General features: G+C 40.6%; 1 protein-coding gene and 1 long non-coding RNA gene across 2 annotated transcripts in view; one reads left to right on the forward strand and one right to left on the reverse strand.

Moving 5' to 3' along the window:
• The window catches only part of LOC116700430 (uncharacterized), a 14,413-nt gene extending 5,533 nt beyond the window's left edge, over positions 1-8,880 (forward strand). The window contains exons 2-3 of the long non-coding RNA XR_004334652.1: positions 6,030-6,034; positions 8,786-8,880. This is a non-coding gene — a long non-coding RNA (uncharacterized LOC116700430). The remainder of the gene's footprint in view (positions 1-6,029; positions 6,035-8,785) is intronic.
• The window catches only part of adgrl3.1 (adhesion G protein-coupled receptor L3.1), a 120,323-nt gene that overhangs the window by 47,153 nt on the left and 49,384 nt on the right, over positions 1-23,786 (reverse strand). Inside the window, 3 exon segments of the mRNA XM_032533584.1 lie at positions 12,115-12,903; positions 14,015-14,029; positions 20,940-21,049. Of these exon segments, the coding sequence (XP_032389475.1) occupies positions 12,115-12,903; positions 14,015-14,029; positions 20,940-21,049 (914 nt within the window).

Raw genomic sequence — 23,786 nt, forward strand, 5'->3', positions numbered from 1 at the left:
AGCTACCATGGTTACCAAACATTTTCACTTCCGAACAGATTTCTCAAGCCCAAAACAGCATGATTATGCCATACTTCATTAAAGATACACAGGTGTGGATGAAAAACACATTCTTCATTGTAGAGGAATACAATGATAATCATCCTGGTATCCTCAAATGATCTGAAATGTCAACCTCATGGTGTGGAAGAGGGAAAGTCAGGTCATCACTAAAGTCAGTAGGATTTAGGAAGTAGAAAGGTAGGCTAACTATTCCCTCGTTTTCCCTTCGTCATCAATGCGCCACGAAAAATACCTACTTTTTATTTTTTATTTTACTTTGCCCTCAACAGCTACTGCTGACTCAGCAATGGGCCTCTTAACACTGGGGATATATCGCCACAGTTGTTTACAGACAACTTTCCTTTTCCTTTAGTCTTTACCTCAGCTACATGGTGTCACAGACTAGCGCTGAAAATTATTCAACAAAAGTCTGGAGTTGACAGAAATATGCGTGGTGAAAGCCCTGGCTGTGAACAATTTAATTTCCTATAAGTTCTTCACAATAAAAGTCCTCCGTTATTTTGGGATTTGAATTTTTTATTATGAAGTAGCAAAACATGGAAATGTTGGGGAGTCAGTAGCAGTATTGTGCGTTATTGTTACATAGCAACAGCATTCTTTGACGTAAGCTGTCCAATCCATTACAAGGAATGTTTTACAATCCACCCGCCACTGTGGCTGGTATACAAGGCAAAGTCACCCGCCACTTTGAAAAAGTACCCGCCATTGACTGGTGGTGGGTGCTAATTTCTCACCCTGGTAACCACCTTTAACATTTTGATATGACTAAGATCTGACTGAGATTGAAATGTTGTTTAATAAATGTGCAGTTTGGACATTTAGTTTATTTTCTATATGATCTTGCATGCATACAATATATTGTTGATATAGAAAATAATCCACTAAATAAATACTACTACGACATTATTCAAATATAAAAAACAGGACCCTCAACAACACTTCTCTAATTGCAATTTTCTATGATTAATTCTGACAATATTTTTATAAAACAATAATACCATTTGATCACATAATAAAACACAATACACCTAATAGTTGATGGGTCCCTAATCTGCTTAAAAGGAAGATTGTCTTGTATGATTGTCTTGTATGATTGAAAGCTCTGGAACAGTTGGGATGGTGAGATTCTTCTCTATTCTAGTCTATTTTGTTTGTTTTCCTGACCTGTAGCAGGCCCAAGGGAAGGTGAGACAATGGCAGGCTGGCAGTAAACTTGTTCCTGGAGTTATCTGTCATCACACTGGAGGGGCCATAGAGATGCTGTCAGTCAGCCTGGGATGCTGGCACATGATCATCTGACATGCAGGCAGACTGTGTGTGTGTAAGTGTGTGCGTGTGTGTGTGTGTGTGTGTGCGTGTGTGTGTGCGTGTGTGCGTGCGTGTGTGTGTGTGCGTGTGTGCGTGTGTGTGACACTGTGTGTGACACTGTGTGTGGCAATGTTTTTCTGTGTGGGTACGACTGCCTGTCTCTGCCACTCTGTTGCCGAGAATGCTCTTGTTGACTTCTCACTCAGTAAACAGAGGGATCGTAAATCCACAATACAAAAGGTAGACGGCAGGGAGGATAGAGGGAAAATGAACTTCCCCTGGCAAGTTTCCCACATCACTAGAAAAGTGGCAGACGGCGAGTGAGAGAGGGGTAGCGGCAAACAGAAGCAAAGAGGGATTTGAATAAAGACAGAAGTTTCACAGACTTTAAAGTGTCAATTATAGTGGTATGGTCTTTTAATATGCAAGATCACTGCTTGCAGTTTCGTTAAAAGTTACTGTCTCCTTGCCTTTATACACTCACACACACACACACACACACACACACACACACCATCCTCAACAGTACGAAGGGATGGATCCAGAGGGGTAACAGCAAAATAATCTGTCTGGAGGGCACAGAGCTTTCTAGGCTGGATAGTAGCACAGACATTGAATAGGGCTGCATACTGCGATAACACACTGCCCCTATGGCTGCAGTGCACACACACAAAGGTACACACACTCACTCGTGCAGACACTTCCTTTTCACTCAGTTGTGTGCCAAGCAACAGACACAAATGAATGCAGAAACACACTTTGCAGATCTTTTTATTTTAGCAGTCACTTGGAACACACACACTCATACGCACACAGAGCTTGTGGCGAGTGGCGAGTGGCTCGCGCCTGATGATAAGACAGAAGGGAGCACTTCAAAGCAGTGATACTTGGAGATAGCAAACAAACCTCAATAGAGCCTTCCTCAAAATGGCTGCCGGGCACTACTACGTCCCACAGCTAATGTTTCCACATACAGACACATAACCCCTCAGGCTTGTTGATTTACCAGTTGCATAATCGTGTCCTCACTCTGCTGAGGTTGAAGACACCTGCAGCAAGTTTGCCAATCACATTCCTTTTTCTTAATCGGGTTCCCCTGTTCAAAGTAACAATAAAACCGTGCAGGCCAATTGTTTTGTCTTGTTTTTCTGTTTAATAATGGAATAAATTAGCATATTCCTTTAAAGTCCAGACTGTGGCCTTTCCTATTCCAGACATGCATTGAAGTTATGTCAATTTTGTAAGGACAGGTATGAATATATAGTAGACACTGGGCAAAATCCTATTACTGTCTGCCACCATGCAAGTGACCCTGTGACTATTAAATATTTTGGTCCACATAATTTATCACCATGGCGCTTCATTTGAAAAGTAAGAATATTTTATATATTTAAAAAATGTAATCCCAAACTAGCACAGCCATGGTGACCCACCCACTGCTCTCTGTATTAACTTCCTGCAAGGGCTGTAGGTTTCCCTTCCTCCCTGTTGTCCTGGCTAGGGCTGCTTGATTTGGCATCTACTTTTTGGCAAAAGAGAGGCGGTGCGGAGGCCAAATGCTGGCTGAGGGCCTTGCTGGGGCAATCCAATCGATAAGCACACACTGCAGGAGAAGAACAGTTGCCCTGGACGCTAAAGCAAGAAGTTCAGTCTGCTGAGAAGGCTGTGTCGTAATCTGTTTGGAAATGAAGGAGATATGCATGGACGAAGAAGACGAAAAAAGGGAGAGGGGAGAAGTGAGAGTGGGAGTGTAGATTAGGTGTGAAATATCTAGTCATGTTGCATTGCATAATACTGTTTACTGTTTCATGTAGATGTCCAATCAGTGTTGATGGTAAATGTCGAAGATTTAAGGAATAAATTCCTCAGTGCACGTTATATTTACTGAGAAAGTTGCAGTTTGCAGCTGCAAAATCTGTTCTTCCTGCATCCAGTGACGTGACAGTGACATAGGTAGAGGCCAGGAAGAACTACAGGCCTTTTCAGCTTGGATTTTGCCTCCAAGTAGCGGCAAACAAAACGTCCTTGTTCTTTTTGCTCGTATTGCAAACTAGCTACGTTTCCATAAGTGAAAATGGAACTCCAAAATTTTAGGATGTTATGAACGTGGCTACATTTTATTGTGTTTTGGCTGACTCAGATATTCATCTTTATTTATTCAAGCCAGTTATAACCCAAGTATATGGCCAAAGAAATGCAGCGAACAGAGGCTGCAGCAGGAAGGATAGTATGGCCACCGAGGAGCCTTCAAAACCTTAGCTGCCGAGAGCAAACGAGTGGTGGTGCGTTGACTCAAATTGCCCTTCAATGCCAACTGAATCACTCTGCTGCAATGAATTTCAGCGTTGGCAATTATTGTTGGATTCTGTCTCAGATGCTAACTCTGAGTGCACTTTACGTGTTTACTCCTCGAATGGACAGGTGGCAGCTGTACAGTCTTGCATAATTTTGTCAAACTAGTGTGAAATGCGAAGTGGCCAAAATTTGCCCAAGAGTGAATTAGCCCTTCTGGCATTTGGCCAGAACTGCCAGATTGCCAGTCCGCCTATGGCAGACGCTATTGTACACTATTTTCTTGAGTTGCCCATTTTAGCAAAGGTTTGGGTGAATATAAGTTAGGTTTTTGTTGTGAATGGTAAAAAGGAAGTAGGTGAAGCTGGAATGCTCTGCTGATCACAAGGTGGAAAATAAAGAGTTGTTGCCATCTGAAATGGGTGTTTGCACTGATGGTACACAGACCATGACAAGAAAAAGGACGGGATTGCAGCCACTAATCAACAAGGTCTTGCCAAATGCGCAATTGACCCACTGTGTTATACACAGAGAAGCGCTAGCATGGAGGTAGATTAGCCCTGAACTAAACAAGGTTTTGACTGATGTTAGCGTTATCAATTCCATAAAAAAAAGACCCCTGTTGACACTTTGTGAAGAGATGGGAGCTAAACAGTCAGCTGTGTTGTTTCACAGCAAAGCCAGGTGGCTCTTGCAAGATGACGTGTTGAGCAAGTCTTTGAGCTCAGAGAAGAGATTTGAGTGTTTTTGTAGGAGAAGTGATTATGAACAATTTCTGATGAAACTGGCCTATATCTGAGCGATATATTTGGTAAGCTGAATGGATAAAATCTTCCATTTTAAGGCAGAGACTAGCACCTTCCTCACCTGACAGACAAAATAACCCCATTCACTTGAAAGCTCAGATGTGGGGCACCCCAGTGATTCCATGTCAGAAGGAGCACATCTCTTACCAGAAAGGATTCTTTGAATAGTACCTCTCAAACAACCATGCTCATCATGACTGGGTGAGGGATCTGCTGATTTCAGCTGTACTGAAAAGGACCAGTTCAGAGAGATAACATGTGCTCCACCCTGAGGCTGAGGTTTACAGCTCAAACACTGAGTGGATTCTGGCTTGGTGTGGAGAGGGATCATCCACCCAACGGCAGAGGGCTGTGGTCATTCATGCTTCCCTTTGCCACGTCCTTGCTCTGCGAGGTTGGGCTTTTTGGCTGTGGCCTCACTGAAGACAATGTGCATATCTAAGCGCAATATTGAGCATGACTTGAGAGTGGCAGTATCAAGACTGCAAGCCCATTCTTTCTTGCCAAATATCTGCATGTGTGTTTTTTTTCTTCACAGGTTTGACTTTATATTCATAGAAACATTTATTTATTTCTCTATTTTACATTTCTGTAAATGCGCCATTGTTAGCCAGTCAGCTAAACTGTGAGCAGCCTAGTTACAAATGTCACAAAAAAGATGCAATTGAAGTCGTTTTTTTAATTGCACAAATTTGACTTTATTATGTTTATGACAAAGTTATAGCCTACTGTATTTCTCTATTTTTGAAAAAAGGACTCAGGCTGATGAGCCATCTAGTGTCTGATATGATAAATTTGAGTGGTAATTTAAGCGGTAAATTACTGAAAGAAGGGTGAAAGTTCACAATCTTCATGTTATTTCAATAAGCAAGTTAAACGTGGCCCATTTTGTCAGTATTTAGTGGGGGGGGGGGGAATAACAGAAATAGTTTGAAAACCACTGGTCTAATCAGTGAAATGGTGAAAGAGGGCCTCCACTTTAATCATTAACTCCTGTTATACTCTCCACTTTAGCTTGTTTCCAATGTTTCCTGCACTGCTTAGCCATGTCGCATGATTGCAATCTGGTGCCAGAGAAGGCAACACGGAAAAGGAGATGCTGGGGTGGGGGAGGGTGGTGTAAATAAGTGGTGAGGGCGTAAAGACAATAGAAATGCCATGCTCGACTTCCTTGGGAAATGAAACTCTGTGATTCTAGCCATTAAGAGTTCATAGGTGAACCTTTACATTTCTGTAAACTGAGTGGCAAGTAGAGGTCATCTCTATATGACAGTGTTTAATAGATTAGAATAGAATGCCAGTGTTTAATTACCCTTTAATTAAGATTGAAGCTTTTCACTTTAGATACTTTAAATATTTGACTGCAGTAATTTATTTGCGGTTACTTAGATGTCAGACTGAGTTAGAGTTCTGACTTTTTCAAAACTGTGTGTAACTCTCAACGCTAAAATAATGCTTGAGCAACACACAAATGAATGTTGACAAATGCAAAAAACAAACAGTTCTTGCTAGTGCTATTGGGCCTCAATCTTTTTTTCTTTTCATTCTTCCTGTACTTAGGTATTGTAAAGAAGAAAAACTGTTTAGTGAGTTATTTATTATTAACTATGAATTATTGTTTTATCCAGCATACTTTTAGAGGTTGCGAAAATGAGACGTACAGTAGGAGGCAAAGGTTAAATAGGTGTTTTTGAGCAATGGAACTTTGGCAACCCATTTTTAAAGTTGTGCAAATTGAATAAAGCAAATGTAAATCGATTGCAATAATCTTGTAAATAGTGACTTCACTTACATTAAGTTGATAAAATGCATGTTACTGGTTGTAAAATACTGTATTTCTCTAACCCTGTCTCGCTATGACAGAACAAAAATACCTGCAGGGTTGCTCGGGAAATTTTCATAATTATACCAAGTTCAGTGTGCTGGTTCCATCCTAAATGTGAAAATCTGATTGTCTTACCTGAACTTTAAAACTTGAGTAGAGCATCACCTTAAACTCTAAGGCTAGACAGCACTAGGAGGAGAACCTACTGTATAGCATATAATACCTTAAAAAGTTTCAGCAAATAAGAAAGTACAATAAACAGAGATGTGGGGTAGCAGGAGACAATGAGACAGAAATGAGGAGAAAAACAATAAGGGTGAAATAAAGATCGGAATAGCAGCAGTGTACAAATTTAAATGTATTTAGTTTTAGCCCCTCCCTTCCCGAAGATGCAGATAACATGAATAATTTTGCGACTTTGTTGGGAAAACTTTCTAAAGTCTGGCAGACTGGAGGTGATAAATTATTCAAATGTTTCATCGGAGCCATGCCGCTTGCGTAGGGCAGGCCTCTATAATATGCATGTAAGAAGACATGATGAAACAACTCCATAAACAGTGGAGAGTGAGAGAGAGAGAGAGTGTTTGGGGAGTGTGGGGCGAGAGAAAGAAACAAGTGACTTTGACTCTTACTCTATGCATTCACACACTATATTCCTCTATAATGCATCTAAGGAGACTCAATGAAATAGCATTGTGTGATGTGGAAAAGGGTTGGGAGCAGAAAAGGAGGGCAGATTAAGTGGGAGATAAAGATGACAGAGAGAAAAACTGTGATACACACAGAGTCAAAGAAAGAAAGATATCCAAAAAGGGTATATCCTGGTTCCTGCCATTGTGAGTGTATGTGTTTGCGTGAGGGAAAGAAAGAATGGGTATTTAACGACAAAGAATGGGTATTTAACAGACAAAGAAGAAACACAAACAGACATCGGAAACAGTAAATGTAGAGAGGCCATCCATTTTCTTTTTAAGTACCAAGAGAGGAAAAATATGCATTTCAAAAAGATTTTTTTCTGCTCAATGGTGTGATGGAATGCATGGGAGTAAAGCTTCATATTATCTGTTGGCCTTAGGTGAACTAAACTTTGCTTAATTTCTTCTCTGTGATGTTTGATGAGGTATGCTTAAAGCAAATGTCATGTGATATATAGGGCTAGGCTAGACAATTATATTTTTCAATATGTGGGTCAATTATCGGTCAATTTGGGGGTCAAAAAACAAAACTTCTAAATTATTATTTATATTGTCTTATCACACGCGCCAACATTAGAATGTTGTGGAAATGTATTAGTCCGGAATTATCAACGTTATGACTTAAAGTGTTTATATCATGCTCATTTTTAGGTTCATAATTGTATTTAGCGGTTATATCAGAATAGGTTTAGATTTTGGTTGAATTTTCACTAAATACCATAGTTTTGTTGTACTGCACATTGCTGCAGTTCCTCTTTTCACCCTCTGTGTTGAGCTCTCTGTTAGCTACAGAGTGAGGCATCTCACCTTTGTTCCATATTTGTTGGGAGTTGCACATGCGCAGTAGCTAGATAAAGAGTATTAGCCAGTCAGAAGCAGAGTATGAGGATGTGCCATGCTAGCAGCTAAGCGAGCATTATAATGTGTTACGCACGTACACGGGCTTTTTCACTTTATAAACCTATAACGTTCAAAAAAAAGAAATATAACACAATAAAGGGAAGACGCCAAAAAGCATAATATGAGCACTTTAAATAAAGATGATTCTGATCAAGATATAAACCGTTAAATAAAAACCAGAAAAAAAAAAAAAAAGACTAGTCAAAACAGTGCAAATACGTCAGAATGAATTTTTCTAAAGTGCCCAGTGAGCTGCCTTTGTAAGCCAGACAAAACACAGTAATTGGTGCTCTCTGTGTTGGAGCCCAATTGCACTCAGTCCTCAGTGGCCTACCCCTGCCTTCTCTTACTCCACGAACCATTTCCTGTCTCATTTTATATCTTTTAAGAAGTCCATATGAGCCAAAACAAAAACAGGGTTATTACATCAGTAATAAGCGGAAACCCTAAGAATGGCCCCTTTCCTTTGCTTGTTTCCTGAACCAAGTGTGGAAAAGAAAGGAGAAAAAAAACACCAGGGCTGAAACATGGAAAGTTTACCTTACAGTATACTTAATATATTTATAGTAATCCTAAACAGAAAATCTTAGACAAGACATGAAACAAATGAAAAGCAAAATACAGGGTCTGCAAACAACAACAAAATCAAACTTGTATTAAAGCTGCAAGCAGCGATGAACAGGCCCTCGCCTCCTTGTAGGTCGGGGGTACTGGCAGACGCCACTCTTTGGGGCCGTGCATTTGCGCAGCACTCAGACACTGTAAAGCCAAAGATTGATTTTGCTCCAGCTCCTTGAGTGCTATCTGTGTGTGACCCAACCTGCTCCTTCCTTAAAAACATCCATATGGATATTTTAAAATTCTGAATTTTTCTCAAATAAAAACGAGAGAGATAGATCTAGATCTAGATAAGTTTACCAGTACTTATCTAAACTAGTGACATGATCACTGTCACTAGATAGAAAGAAAATTTTGACTTTCACTCAGTGCTATTCACTAACAGAAAAAAAAAAAAAAAAAGTAACTATTGTATGCACTGCCGCGCTGGCACTGCTGCATTGCTAAATGTTAGCAACTCACTAGGAGACTTCCCCAACTCTCGGCAATTCTTAATTTGCCCTCTCTTGTCTGGTAGGTTCAAAATTACACGGCTGCTGGCCTTTCCACCTCTCCCTCATCCTAGTCAGTTGCGATAGTTCTAGTACTAGGCTGAGGCTACTCGCCTAAATGTGACGTCATCACCAAATTAAGATTAAAAAAACAACTAATACCACAAATGGCAAAAAAATGTTCTTTTGATAGCTTTTTGTCACAAGGGTCCACCAGGTTTTAGTGCAGATTGGACTCAAGGCTCAGGAGTAGTTAGACAAAGAATGTTTCCCATATATCAATAGTTGGAGTAACTATGTCCAAGTTATGCGCATTAGGGGGCGCTATAAAGCAACCATACCACTCCCAAGCCTCAATGTGAATTCAGATGAAAGAGTTTAATATTTTGCTCGTGGCTGCAAAGGTTTGAGAGTTTTCGTGGATCCTAAAGTCCTCAAACAGGACTTCGTAAAATGAGACATTTCGCACAAAAATCACCATATTGTAAATTTTTAGAAATTAAAAAAAAAAAATTCTAAAAATAGCTTGATAGAGTTCCAGATGATACGCATATTCCCTCTAAAGTTAGTATATTAAAATTATTACATTTGTTGAATTCAGGGTGCACATTAGGGGGCGCTATGGAGCCCCCTGGCAATGCCCAAGACCAATCACTACAGAACTTTGTGATTTTTTGTTGGTCCGACATGTGTGCAAGTTTTTGTGAGTTTTCCATGTTAAGACCATCAAAAATGAGAGAAAAAGTGCGGAATAATAATAATCCTTACAAAAGCAATAGGTTCCTTGCACTTCAGTGCTCGGGCCCTAATGAATCGACTTGTCCCTTGATTTTCTGAAGAATGAGAAAACCATGCAGTTAGGGTAGTTAATTTATTCCTTGTCTTCATTGAGTGAGGGAGTGGGGCAAAGAGGGGAGTAAAGGAGCTGGGCTGCATTGATTGTATGTATTTATCTCCCGCTGGTCAGCAGTCTGGCTTGTTGCTGTGCACCAGAGGTCATTCTCCACATTGAAATCCCCATTGATCTCCTCTTTAGAGCCTCTTGAGACACCCAGAGCTCCATTATGAGAGTGATCACACTCAAGCGTGCACCAATAAACACGTATGCACACTCATAAATAGAGAAACACTAACTCACACTGTAAGTACATTAGCACGTTAGCACACTGGCATGCGCATCATTATTCACGCATAAACACACTCAATTTTTACCACGAAGCCTCCCTTCACATATGCACACTGATCGGTAGAAACCAAGTTTAACACTGCTTCCTTCTATAATTCCTTGTACTGTGCCTCCTAACTGCATGTAAGAGCATGCATTAATTCAGACATCATTTAATAAGACACGCAGCCAGACTGCCTTGACCACTCCATAGAAAGGTGCTGAAAGGCAATTACGCTGGGCAAATAGCCCTTCAGGCTCCAGGGGCCTAAGCCCTTCCATCCAGAGGAAGGAAGGACGGGAGGGGAGGGTGAACTCTAACTTCACAGCATAGTTGAAAGAGACTAACTCAGGGTTACACAGTGTTCCTGACCCTTTCAGACGGACACAGCAATGCTAGCCATGGTTGATCTAAATAAGTCGACCTGAGTCACTTCGTGACCTCTCCTCCTGGGTTTAAAACAGGTCAAACAGCTTAGACAGCTTAGATAAACAGGCAGACCGTTTCTAACCAAACTCCTCTTTCACCCGCACTTGACCTGATTTCCTGTTTTATATACATATGTCATGATGTAAAGGATCAGTTCACCTGGATTAGTCATATTTGTTACTTACCCCTAGCGGTAAAAATGAAGATGAATGGAATTAGGTTTGTGGTGCTTAAAGGATTTGAAAGCTACCCTTTAAGCAGCAATAATTGATTTGGTGGCTACTTGGCAGTGGAACAATATACACAAAATTGACACATTATCCCCTTGTAAAATGACTGTGGCAAACGTGTTATTAGACAGCAGCCTCTTTGTGCATTGAGCAGACAAATATTCTGAATATTCAATATTCACTCTGTTTTAGCTCTGTTTTGGGCTCTTCCAATTTCTAATGGAAATATTTGGCTTTTGGCACCTAATTGCTCCACTTTCTTTCACTGGCTAGTTGCTAACCTTCTGTATGCTACCTGCACAGTACCAAACAGCAGACAGTTGTTTGTTAAAAACAGCTGACTGCTATCATTGATGTTGTGTCTTATTGGTATGTATGGTAATAAATTTGCAGATTTGGTATTAACCAAACCAAAGACAACCAAAGATAAACTGTTGACAGCTGCATCAACAATTGGTCAACTATAAAACAAAAAAAAACCTTCAAACACAGGATGAAGCATCTTCAGATTGTCATCATAAGTGGATGTCCTGTATGAAAGCGATATCAGTTCCTCCTCCCTCCAGACACTCCTGGCTCCATTCTCGAGGAATGCATTACGATATGTTAAGCAGCTGGGGAAACTAAAGAGAAGGCTGGCAAGTGGTAGAGGAGAAAGGCAAGATACATTTACAGTATGTAATGCTCAGCATAACATCATTAGAGATATTCCCCTAAAGGTGCAGATCAAGGTTGTCTTCATGATGTCTTTGGGAATTATCCTTTGGTTGACTAAAACAGAAACATTTCCATAAATACTGTAGAAAAACTGCAGAAATCTACAATTTCAATGACACCGGTATATCAAGGAACAGCTCTAAAAGTATTGTCAAGTTTTTTTAGGATTTTTTTTTTTTAACAATGCAGATACCGTAGGCGGGGTGGTGGGGGAACAGTCATTATTGAGAACTGTGACAGCACAGATGGTGGTTTTCTTTTTCTTTTTTAAGTCATTTTGCAGAATTATTAATTAGAGGAAGATTAGTGGCTGTAAGTATTCCTTATGTCAAAACAAAAAATCATTTATCATTATGAATATTAAAATGAATGAATATTAAAAGCAATACATATATGCCAAGGTGTTCCGTGTGGTATTAAAAAAAAAAAAAATTCACATCACAGCCTGTCCAATAAATTAAGGAAAGAAAACCTGCGTATTTTTGCTTCTTATAACACATGGTACTGAGCTGAAACGGCAGGAGCAGGAGGAAGAGACGGAGAAAGAGGAAACGTGTTCAAAATTGGGACCTACCATTGTTGCCGAAGTCCAGTGAGTACTTGACCACATGGTAGTTATTCCACACGTATAGCAGGTTGTCCCTTGGGTTGTAATCCACTGCAGCAATGTACTGGTAGGAATTAGGGAATGGTATGTTAACCGTCATCTCCTTGCTCTTATCGGTGTTGTACACATAGTCAATTTTGTTCCCCGTCCCTTCATTGTCGTCATCTTCATAGACGGTTTTGACCACGTACAGGACTCCGCAGATCATGAAAGCATTGGATGCCGAGCGTTTGTCGTAGCTGGTGTCCCAGGAGCCTTCAATGCGCAGGGTGTAGGGGTTGAGCTGGCTCACAACGATGCGCCCGTTGTTCTGTTCTGTTGCGTAGATCACCCACAGTCCATTCTCGTCCACTGCTAGATCAATGTCCGACTTGCCCCCCCAGCGGTATGGTGAGGTGTCGTGGTAGTTGGCATTGGCAATAATGGCCTCACCACTCTTGATGCGAGTGCGCAGGTCAAACTTCACAATGTTGCGGGTGCGCTCCTTGTTGAAGAACAGTGCACCGTCATAGACGACAAAACCAGTCCCATCCACACGATGTGGTAGTTTGTAGGTGGTGGTAGGACGGCCCGCAATGAAGTCCTCCTTTGAAGAGTACTCTGTCAGTGTGTCCGTGCGGTACGGCGTCCAGGGCATGTAGTAAATCTTGTCTGAGGCCTGCAGTGGGTCTTTGCACCAAGCACCGGATTGGTGATCTGACTCAAAGAGATGCTCACTTTGGTACACTCCTCGCAAAATGCCAGGGCAGAGAAATACTGAGGAATAAATGACAACATTTTCACATTAGATGCCTTTTAATACAGTCTCTGTAAAATGTCAACTATTCGCTCCAGATTTTCTGAAGGTGCCTGTGAAATGTTTCCCTCTTTTCATGAATGTTAAATTGTGTTGTAACTCAACCTAACCACCAGTGAGTGACGATGACATGATAAGCTTACTGTGTTGTGATTTGGATTTTGTATAGTCACTGTCATTCTTAAGAACAGCAACAGCATGCCTGCTACAGATAATGCCCTACTCTCACAGCTAGGAGAACCAGAGAAAATGGCACATTTTGTTCTACTTCCTCCCTCCCTTTTTCTCAATTCCCACTTCTCCCTCCCTCCCCGGCTCCTTATTAGTCTCATAGCTCTTTCTTCCTTTCCCTCTCTTTTTATCTCTGTCAGGAACAACCAACTGTAGCGCCAAATGCGTCTTTTATCGCCTGCTGTTTCTGCAATTGTTACAATAATTCATTTCCCATTCCCCCTTCTCGGAATTCCCATCTTTGAATACTGGGGTCAAGTTTTATGAGTGATGTGGGCGATGTAGTAAATTCTGGGAAGCCAGTGCGACCGGAGTCATAGAGACCTTTGTAATTTAACTGAAATGTTGTCACATACACACACATAGCAGATACACACAGAGACAAGCCAGATGTCCATTGTGGTTTTCCTATTCTTACGGATAACAATTTCAGATCCCGTAGAAGGGCTCAAATATTGATTGCATTTTCATTGGCTCTTCAAAGCACTGGCACAATTTTCATATCATGGGGAAGCATTTGAAATATTAAATGTCAATGTAATTCTTTGTTCATTGGCTTCTCATAAAAACGTGCTTGGCCAGTGGAGAGTTTGTTAAGTGACATTCTAGGCATTACCATGAAATAATATGGGCCTAGAGTGTGTCTAATGAGAAGCGGTGTTTCTAAATTGCCTTTATATGCTTAGATCAAGCCATCTTAAAATAGCAGCAGTGACTTTGAAAGAGATGTCATTCTGCCATGAGGTACAAAATGCTTCAGGCGCCGGCATCAAAAAAGTGACACCTAACCCTGGATTTTGAGCATGTGTGAATGTGGGCGTGCTTGTTTCACAGACTTACCTTTTTGTTCTACTTCTGCATGAGCCATAGGCAAAAGATTTGAAGGAAAAAGAAAGAGAGACAGACAAAGAAAGAGACAAGAGACAAAAATAGATTAATGATGCAATAATAAGAAAATCATGATAATACAATCTCGGATCTTCATAATCATTCTCATATTTCATCCTAACCTTGTGAGAGTGCCAGGATGCTCTCCATGTGTGATTGGTAATAACGTTACGTAAGCGTCTGAGGAGAATGCACTGCAACAGGGAAGCTATCTGACAGTAATGCATCTTGCATATGTCACACACCCACACAAACACATATGGGGGAACAGACACACACATGCCATGCAGACACAGAGAGAGGAAGTGGGAGAGGGATACTGATGGCAAACATACACAAGAGCATGACACAACATAGAAACATCATTTTTATAGTAAAGGATGTTAATGGCGGCCCAATCCCTAGTGTGGGACAAAATACAGCAATGCAAATCAACCTGAGATAATGAGCTATTTAATGTATGCTAATAGCAACAGAGCAATGGAAACCAGAAAATTGATTTGATTACTGGGATTGCATTTCAGTGGACCAGCCAAAATTGCCACATTAAAATGCTTTCTGATGCACAGTGGGTGAGCTAACACTTTGTGTATGTCACCTACTTTGTGTGACTCTTTGTATGAGTGCACAATCATCTGTGTGTGGAGGTGGGAGCATACTGAATTCACTGGGTTGCTTCAACCCCAACACCAATTCCCTGTCTATTATATTTAAAGCGTTATCCTTAGAGCTTCCACAGAGGGTTGCTCATGCCGCCCCGAAATGAAATGTGCACACTTGCTCAAAGCTTCTCAAACATATGAATTCCATTCCACCTTGTTCCCAGGGGGACTGAGTGGAATGTGAACATGGCAGAAACCTAATCCTGCAGGCAGTGCCCTTGTGTCTCTCAAGATCGTTAGAGACCTGGTGAATGAAACTGGTCCCAGGAGAGGAGAGGCGAGGAGAGGAGAGGAGAGGAGAGGAGAGGCAGAGTCCTCAGAAGAAAAACAGTTGGAGGAACTTCTGTATGGCACATGTTTATACATAGCACAAGTACACTACATATTGCACAGTATATGCATAAACCAATTACAGCCAAAACTCATCGCCAGAAGACATACACAAACACACGTGACACACACAAACACACAAACACAAGCAACAATTAAATCCTAGGCTCATGAAAAATGCATAGTAACTGTTGTGGCTTAGCACAACTCCCAATAAATAAGCAATCTCTAAAAGGAGATCGTGTTAAACCTAAAACCTGTGTGCGTGCAGTTACTAGTGAAGATATAAAATGTTTTAGTAAGCAGTTCCCTTGTGAGAAAAGCTGGGAAAGACAGCAGATAGTGTGTCTGTGCAGAGCAGGGGGATGTGCGATGGAACTACAGATATTGATTTAACACACACACACACAAACACACACACACACACACACACACACACACACACACATTAAAACAATAGAAAGTGGCATGTTGACGACGGGGATTAATGACACTGAAAAACTAAATTTGCAACACCTGGAGCTCTTATACAACCTCCCAGACAAAAAGGAAAACAGTCCACGGTTTCCAGCATCTAATAGGTTTAAAATGAAAAGGTGTGGCGGCAACATGTACACCAAATGGCACACCAAATGTCAAACAAATGTCATTCAATTTGTATCACTGCTTGTTGTTTAACTAGATTAACGGATGCCTCAGTCAGTGACCTCATTGCAAGATTGTTTTCTGAGGCATTCTCTGGTTTTAATCTCCATGACAAGGGCATAAAAGGTTTTTCACAAATCAATCATCATCTTTCAGTGTGCAATAACAGAGGAAATATAGGTCAATGAAATGTTTGTTTGAAGGTTTTCTTAAGGCTCAAGTATGCAAGGTGTTGCAAAAGATGAGAGGTATGTTGTGCTACTGCTAATTCAGTGGCCAGAGAAAAAAATAAGGACACAACAACTTTCCCGCAAAATGTCAATGTCTCCAGGAAACCGTCAGTAGAGAGAGCATCATCTCTCAATTTTTTTTTCTGTGATTCATAATTGAATTCTGCAGAGGTGGGGCATGTTTTTATCTATCCGGTATCTTTGACTGTTCATTTGCAAAACCACTTATTCTGCCCTATTGACTAATTAGTTCTGCAGCTACAGAGACAAACCCATTTTGCTCATTTATTCCTAGCTTTGAATGAATATTAGAAAACAATAGCAGAGAAATAACACAGAAACAGAAATGCTTTGTTGTGACAGTGTGTACCCTGTCTAGTTTCAAATTCATTAATATCTGAATAACATCTTACTTTTTTCTTTCTTTAGTCACAGGAACTGCTCTGTACCTTGGCTGTTCCCCCCCCCTCTATTTCCATTTCTATTTCTCATACACACACTCACACAGAAGCTGTGTTAACCTGACTGTTAAATATATAGAAGATAATTAGCATTTTTATTGAAAGCACATGGTTTACCAAGGAGGTAGTCATCTAGGAGGAAAGACAGTGTGTGTGCACATAAGCTTGTGTAACGTTTGCGCCGGGCGCGCACAAGTGTGCATGTCTCTGCTGACGAGTGGCGACAGCAGCCTTACCACTGCTATCTCAGATCACCAATCAGCTCAGCCCCCTAAAGCCCAAGGTCATGTATGGACACAGACACTATTTGTCTTTCTCTCTCCATTCTTTCTTTTATTTCTGTCCTCTCATCCTCACCTGCTGCCATTCTCTTTCGTCATGTCGCGCTGTGCCTTTCTCCTCGTTCACTCTCTCCGTTACGTCCTCTGTATTTCCACCACATCCGCCAACCCAAACCCCGTCCACCTCTCACACTGTGTCTTTTATCAGTTAATTCCTTCTTTCTGTTCCTCGTCTGCTGGCCTCGTCTAACCCATTTCTCTCTATCTCTGTTTAAGCTGTCGCTCTCGCTCTCTCTCAACCTTGCTCTGTCTCTCCTTCTGTCTCTTTGGTTCCTATCCATCTTCCCTTGCTCTTTCTGGGAAACAAAAAATTGCCTGCATATGTGTACACACACAAACACATGCACACATATACAGTATACTGTACATGCACATACAGATATACTTGCACGCACACACACACACACGCACAAGGACAGAATCTTGGCTGTAATTAATTGTTTCCACAACAACACACACACACACACAGACATACTACACACACACATACACATACACACACACACATATACACACACATGGCTCTTCTCATGTTATCTTGATGAAGTTATTCTCAGGGTCCAATCTGACAGAAGTCTTTAACTGGACAGACAAGAAGGTGATTTTATCTTTTAATTAGCTCTCCTACTCTCCGCCACGTCTATTGTCTAAAATAGACTGCATGGGTATTGCATAACATATCACTGGCTTTTCTGATTAATACGCTAAATGTGGTCGTAGGCTAATTGCTTCATAACGACAGTTGGAGAACCAGGGTCTGCTGCTTGAAGATGAGAAACTGGAGAGACATTATCTTAAGCGTTTCCTGGCTTGACGGATGACCACAAATGAAAACAATCCAAATCATCATATATCTTTTTCTGCATTAATAGCTCATTTGTAGAGATTAAATGTATCTAGATATGATATGTGAGAACTGCCTTGGAGAAGTACTTTGTACAGTAGTCTGCTAATGTATGGATATTTATAGTCTGCCTGCAGTGCAATGAGCAAGTATACACAGGTGGCTAATTACTGCCAATGCTAGCTGGCTAGTTTGGCACACGACTGCCACACACTCATACCACAGAGAGCCAGAGAGAGAAAGCGAGAGAGCACTTGATTTTAGCTCTGGAAATGAGCCAAAAAACCTGCAGTGCAGGGAGGAGAGATGAAGAGCTGTGAAGGTAAAGCGAGCCAAAAATCCTCAAGGAAAAAAAAAAGGAGAGGTGGAGGGGCAAAGTTTCCCAGAAAACTGAACCGTACATAATTTAATTACCTGTTTTACAAACCACTTTAAGATTTGTTTACAATATCTATGTAGTGCTAAACACAACAGCCGTGCTTCAACATCTGTGCTGAGGGAAAGTACATCTATTGTGTCTCTTTGGAGCTCAGCTCATTTTCAGTTTCTGATTAGCAACACCCTGCATCAGTGTCAGATGTTTACACTCTACAACCCTACCAGTATGTGATAATGTTTAGGGACACCTACTTGAGTTATGTTTGTCCCTTGATGTTACAGACATTTAAGTGCACTCAAGCCAACCTTGCCTTTGAATGTTAATATGAAGATTTGTTAAAGTTGTTGTAAAATGTTTCATGAATGCGACAGTTTGAGAACACATATTTCAGAAAACAAGCCTCCTTTATTGATCGGTCTTGATTTAGGGCAACATTTTGGAGATATATCACCGCCTTACGTCTTACAAAATGTATCTTTTACAACAATGCCGATAACAGCATTGTCAAGCACGCCCGCTTGATCATGGACGACCGGCCGGAATCTTAGCAAGCAAAAGAATTTGTTCAGACATTATTCTTCAAAGAAAATTGATTTCATACATATTTTAAGGATGCTATATGAGGGCTCAGGGCATTGCCAAGTAAACATTGAGGTATTCTCAAACAAAGCAATGTAACGTGGGGAGTCACTGCATCTAATGACAAGTTTAACCTTTATACATCATATTTTTCTCTGCAACGTTGTGCTACATTTCTCACGGAGAAACAAACCCACTGGAGCCAGGTAGTGTATCACAGTGCTACCTGATCCAGCCTGAACACTTAGTCAGTACACGAGAACTGCTAATGTACTGTCAAAGGCTCTCTCTATCTGTCTCTCTCTCCAGCGCTCCATCTCTCTCTCCTCTGTCCTTTTCTCCAATGCTCCATCTCTCAATGTCCGTCCCTCTGTTAGCTGAGCTCTCTAATGACTTCAGTTTCAGATGCTGTCTATTTTTGCAGGGAAGGGGAGGGGCGGCGTTACACTGACGGACCCATTGTTTATCAGATCAGCGTGCAACTTATCTTCCTTCTGCCCTCAGTTGTGCCTGAGCTACTGTTCTTTCCGGTGATTAATCTATGAAATACGTAGCTCTGTATCTTCAGCTGTGCAGTTATAACAAAGATGAAGACAGAACATGCAGACCTTTCAAATGAATGGATGACACAAGAGTGAAAACACACACTGGCACACATCCATTTTGATGCTTGCAGTGTGTGTGGTGTACGAGTGTGTGCACGTGCACTTGGTGGGGCATTAAGCAGGTATCAGGTTGTGTTTCCATCTGCTCCACAGAGCGCTCTGATAGTCCTATTATTTAATCTGCTGGTCATTCTAGACGCCAGGCAAGAGCCGTTTAGGCAGACATAATTGAATGCTTTAGTGTGGGAGATCACCTTGGCCGTCTGTATGGACCGTGGTGCCAAGGCTGTACACTCAGACGATGTCGGACTCACAATAAGGATCTGTGATTTCTGCTGCACTAATTTTCAAAAATTAAAATTCAAAACGTGTGTTCCAACCATTGCACACATTTCTTAATGTTGGAAGACAGAGAAACCCAGTTGGATATTTGGACTCCCTAAATCACATAAAACAAATTGTGTTTACTTTGTAATGACAATTCCTAAAAACAAGATAGTTAATTCAAAATGTCAGTCTACTTTTTTAACTATTTTTTGCTGTAACTAAATCTAATCTAAATATATCTTATCTCAACTCCAACTCTGTGTGTCTTTTATGACTTCCACAGCAGTTATGTTTGTAGCAAACAAAAATGTCATCAATAAGATAAACACTTTGCATGTACAAAAATAGACACATTTTCATTTCACAACACCCACACTGCTTCCTGTACTATGTTTCTGTGAGATTTACAAAGGAGACCATATGCAGCAAAATGTAATATAGAGTTTTATGAAGTATTCAGTTCAACGTTATATTTATTTATTTAACAAAGACTGATTACCTATTTTTATTTGAAAGTTGTTTGGAATATGACACTTAATTGCAGGAGGCCTATTATAAAATTGTTTTTCAGTGATATGTATGTTCTACTACGTTCAGTGCCTGTACTCTTTACTTATTGAATAATATGTCCTCTCTTATAGCGTTTTATAGGTTCTATAACTTAAGTTTTAGCAGTCTGCTGGCAAGGTCTTCAGCCACAACATTTGGCAAAAATCAAATATAACTTCCATGTGAACAAAGTCAATTATAATCATGTTGTAATAGAAGTGAGAGGGGAAATCACATGACATTTAGTTTTATCATAAAACAGATACAGAAGTTGCATTTAAGCTTTGCCTTTGGAAAAAAATCCTCTAAAATCCTCTAAACTGGAATGCAGTGTGAAATAAAGGACAAATAGATGTCTTTAATTTACTAAGTGTCCGCCCTGAACTCTTATGCATTTATTATGCAATGAGCTGTAACTTAGATTTTTGGGGAAACTATGCTGGTAAAAAAAGTTTCACAGGTGGCAGGTTTATCGACCATGTCCCATGAAGGTTTCACTCCAGTGAATATGACCTCCCGGTCTGTTATCATGTGGTCAAAGGTCATATTGCCATCTGCCATCAATGGAGCCCATCCTTCTTTCTCATCCTTCCTCCCTTGGAGTTTCCTAGTGAGCTGTGTCATCATAGTTCCCCATGTAAAGTGACTCAGATTCCAGATTTTTATTTTGGATTAAAACGGCATGTTTAGCATGTTTTTTTATTTTTATTAAATCAGTATGAAAAACTGCAGGCTTTTCACAATCTGACTCTAGAAAACAGCAAACATTTATTGAGCTCTTAAAATTAAAGACACATTACACCGACATCCAGAATATGTGGATGAATGTTAATGAAGACACAGCATATTCAAACATATGAATAGTGGCATCACAGAGATAGGAAGTCAAGAAATGTAAAAATTTTTGAAAAAAAGGGGTACTTACTGTATGGGACGCACTCATATTGGACTTCCAAGTATTTGTATGTGCCAGGACAGGGGTCAGGGAAGACGTCAGGCCCAGCCACCACGGCACACTGGGTGCGGTTGTTGCATCTACACGGGGAAGAGGCAGATATATTAGTTATATGCTCACTAACGACCAGTGACAGATGCACACAATGTGTCTTTTAAAACCGAAGCGCTCTTTAATACTAAACAATGACTCTGACACGTGATGTTATATAGAGATGTAGTATATCCTCATATAATTCATTAATTTCATCCTGAAACTCAAGAGTCATCTGTGTTTAAGGACCCTTTAGATTGAAAATAGAGCAGACAATGTGTCCTTATTGGAACACCTGGAGTGGGCATTACACTAATGGAATCATTGAGTTTACTCATACACAAGGTGGTACATGCACAGTAGCGCAACAACACTTCTGGTGTGTGTGTGTGTGTGTGTGTGTGTGTGTGTGTGTGTGTGTGTGTGTGTGTGTGTGTGTGTGTGTGTGTGTGTGTGTGTGTGTGTGTGTGTGTGTGTGTGTGTGTGCAGCAGTGAGAACAATAACCTATGGCTTTAAGAGTATTTTGCTCCAGATAATTAATTTTAATTATCAGGGGGCCCTCTCCTCTGACACACAAAAAGGTAAGTATTCCTCACTCTTATTAACACAGGCTATGTAAGGCAGTACACCATGTATATTTACTATGTGCCTGTGAGGGTTTGTATTGGCATGCATGTAGGTGTGCGGCTACAAAAATCACTACAATGTGTGAGTGTTTGTAGTTAAACATGTCAAGTCAGTCAGTCGTCACAACGATGATTTGTTGAGGGACGGTTGGAGCCCATATCATTACAGATAGATGCAATAACATGAAATGCTGACTAAATTCTTGAAATTAGGTGAATGAAGAATATATCGTGTGCAAGACAAGGAACAAAGAACGCTTGAGGAGAAAATGCCTATTTTAAGAAGGCAGATGAGCCATTTCGCTTCTCATCTGAATATTTTCTTTCAATTAGTACAACTGTTCTGTCTCTCCCTCTTTCCTTCTCTTCGCACCTGTCAAACAGGCGACATTTACATTTAAAACATTCAGATTCCTCCATTGAGATATTTTTAATGAGCATGTCAAACCCCTCAAGTCTCTTCCTACAGTATCTTTCAGCAATTTGCATAATAAATAATGCATTAGAGCTAATATAATTTTTAGTTCAATATTCACTTATACTACAGAGAACCAATGTAGACTACACACCCATTTACTTTGAACTTTATTGGTGTCTTTTGCTGACCGGTCCATCTGTGGTCAAGTGAGGGGTTATTAGAGTTTAAAAAGGTTTAAAACTCTATGTGTTGCTAAGTCTGTCATATTCTAATAACAATACCCGCCAGTCTTCTCTCCTCCATCCGTCCCTTCATTTTTCTCGCCTCTGTGCTTTTTAATTTCTTGCCCTGGTGCCTTCATCGTCGGTCACCTGTCATCAGTGCAAGTTGTGGACTGGGGGGAACACACAAACTGACACGCCGCCACAACTTTGCTCACAACACCGACCAATGGACACAACTGCCTGGCCCACAATGGTGAATCAGAGCGCAAAACTAGATTTAATGACCTCACATATTTGCTAGCTGAAAAAAAAGGTCCTGTAGCTGTGATGTCATCACATTGGGAGATGAAGACAAGCGATTAGAGCTACATACATAAAAAAGTGCTGATATGGGCATTATTATAGGATTAATTATTTCCACACACAAACCTTAAAAAGAAAAATCCTCAACACTGTAACACAAAGAAAGGTTTTTGGGTGGGCTTATAAAAATGTCTCATTCCTAAAAAAGAAGGGGGGAGGGGGATCCAACTGACACAAAAAAGATCCAAGTGAACCGAGCAGTGAAACCACATGACATCAGAAAGTTATTGCAGAAAGCCAACAGAATGCATAAATAACTGATATTCCATACATTAAAGAAGCTCCGATGCAGGGAACAGGCAGCATAGAAGTACGAAAAGATGCAAATGTGTTTGAAAAAAACAAAAGGAAGAAAATGTAGGGTTTTTCTCTAGCTGTGGGTATGTGTTTGTGTGTACGTTTATTTCTACTTTATGCTTTTGCAAAAAGACTCAGTTCTCTGGGACTTTCACGGCTGAGTTATAAAGCACTGAAGGTTATTGACTGGTATTTTAAATGGAGGGTATAGAGCATAGATTTGAAATAATCTCTTGCTTGCTCTATCTCTCCACTATCACTCCCTCTTTCTCTGTCTGTTTTTGTCTGCACAACCTTTCCTTTTTCTTTCACCCCACACTCTCTAAGCCAAGATAATAAAGCAATTTCTTTCTCAGCTTTTGTCTTCATCCTTCCCGCCAAGGAATTATTCCTCTCCATTCCTCCTTCTTTGTCTCTCATTCTGACTGTCTGTTTTTTTTCCCTGTCTGTTTATCTGTCTAAAACCCACTTAGCTGCAGTTTCCGAAGTCACACCCAGATATATGTGGTAGGCCTCTTATTGCTTGCTTCTTTCTCTCTCTGTCTGTCCTCTCTCCCTCCTTAATATCTTTCTCATTCCTGCCTCCCTCAGGGCGTCTTCTCCAGCCTCCCTGTGTTTCTCCCTCGATCCCTTCATCCTTACTAAAGCCTGTGCTGACGTCACTGTTCTGTCTGAGCCAATAGTCTGAGTGAGCTCAAAAAAAGACTTCCTTACGTACCCAGTACCTCCATATCCTTCTTCTCTCTCGCTCTCACTCTCATTCGCTCTCTGCCAATGTGTTTATCCAGCAGCCTAGCGAAAAATAATTTCTCTGTATTCTGACACATGATAAATGTAGATGTAGAACATGCGTAC

This window comes from Etheostoma spectabile, chromosome 2 (assembly GCF_008692095.1).
Source record: "Etheostoma spectabile isolate EspeVRDwgs_2016 chromosome 2, UIUC_Espe_1.0, whole genome shotgun sequence".
NCBI lineage: Eukaryota > Metazoa > Chordata > Actinopteri > Perciformes > Percidae > Etheostoma > Etheostoma spectabile.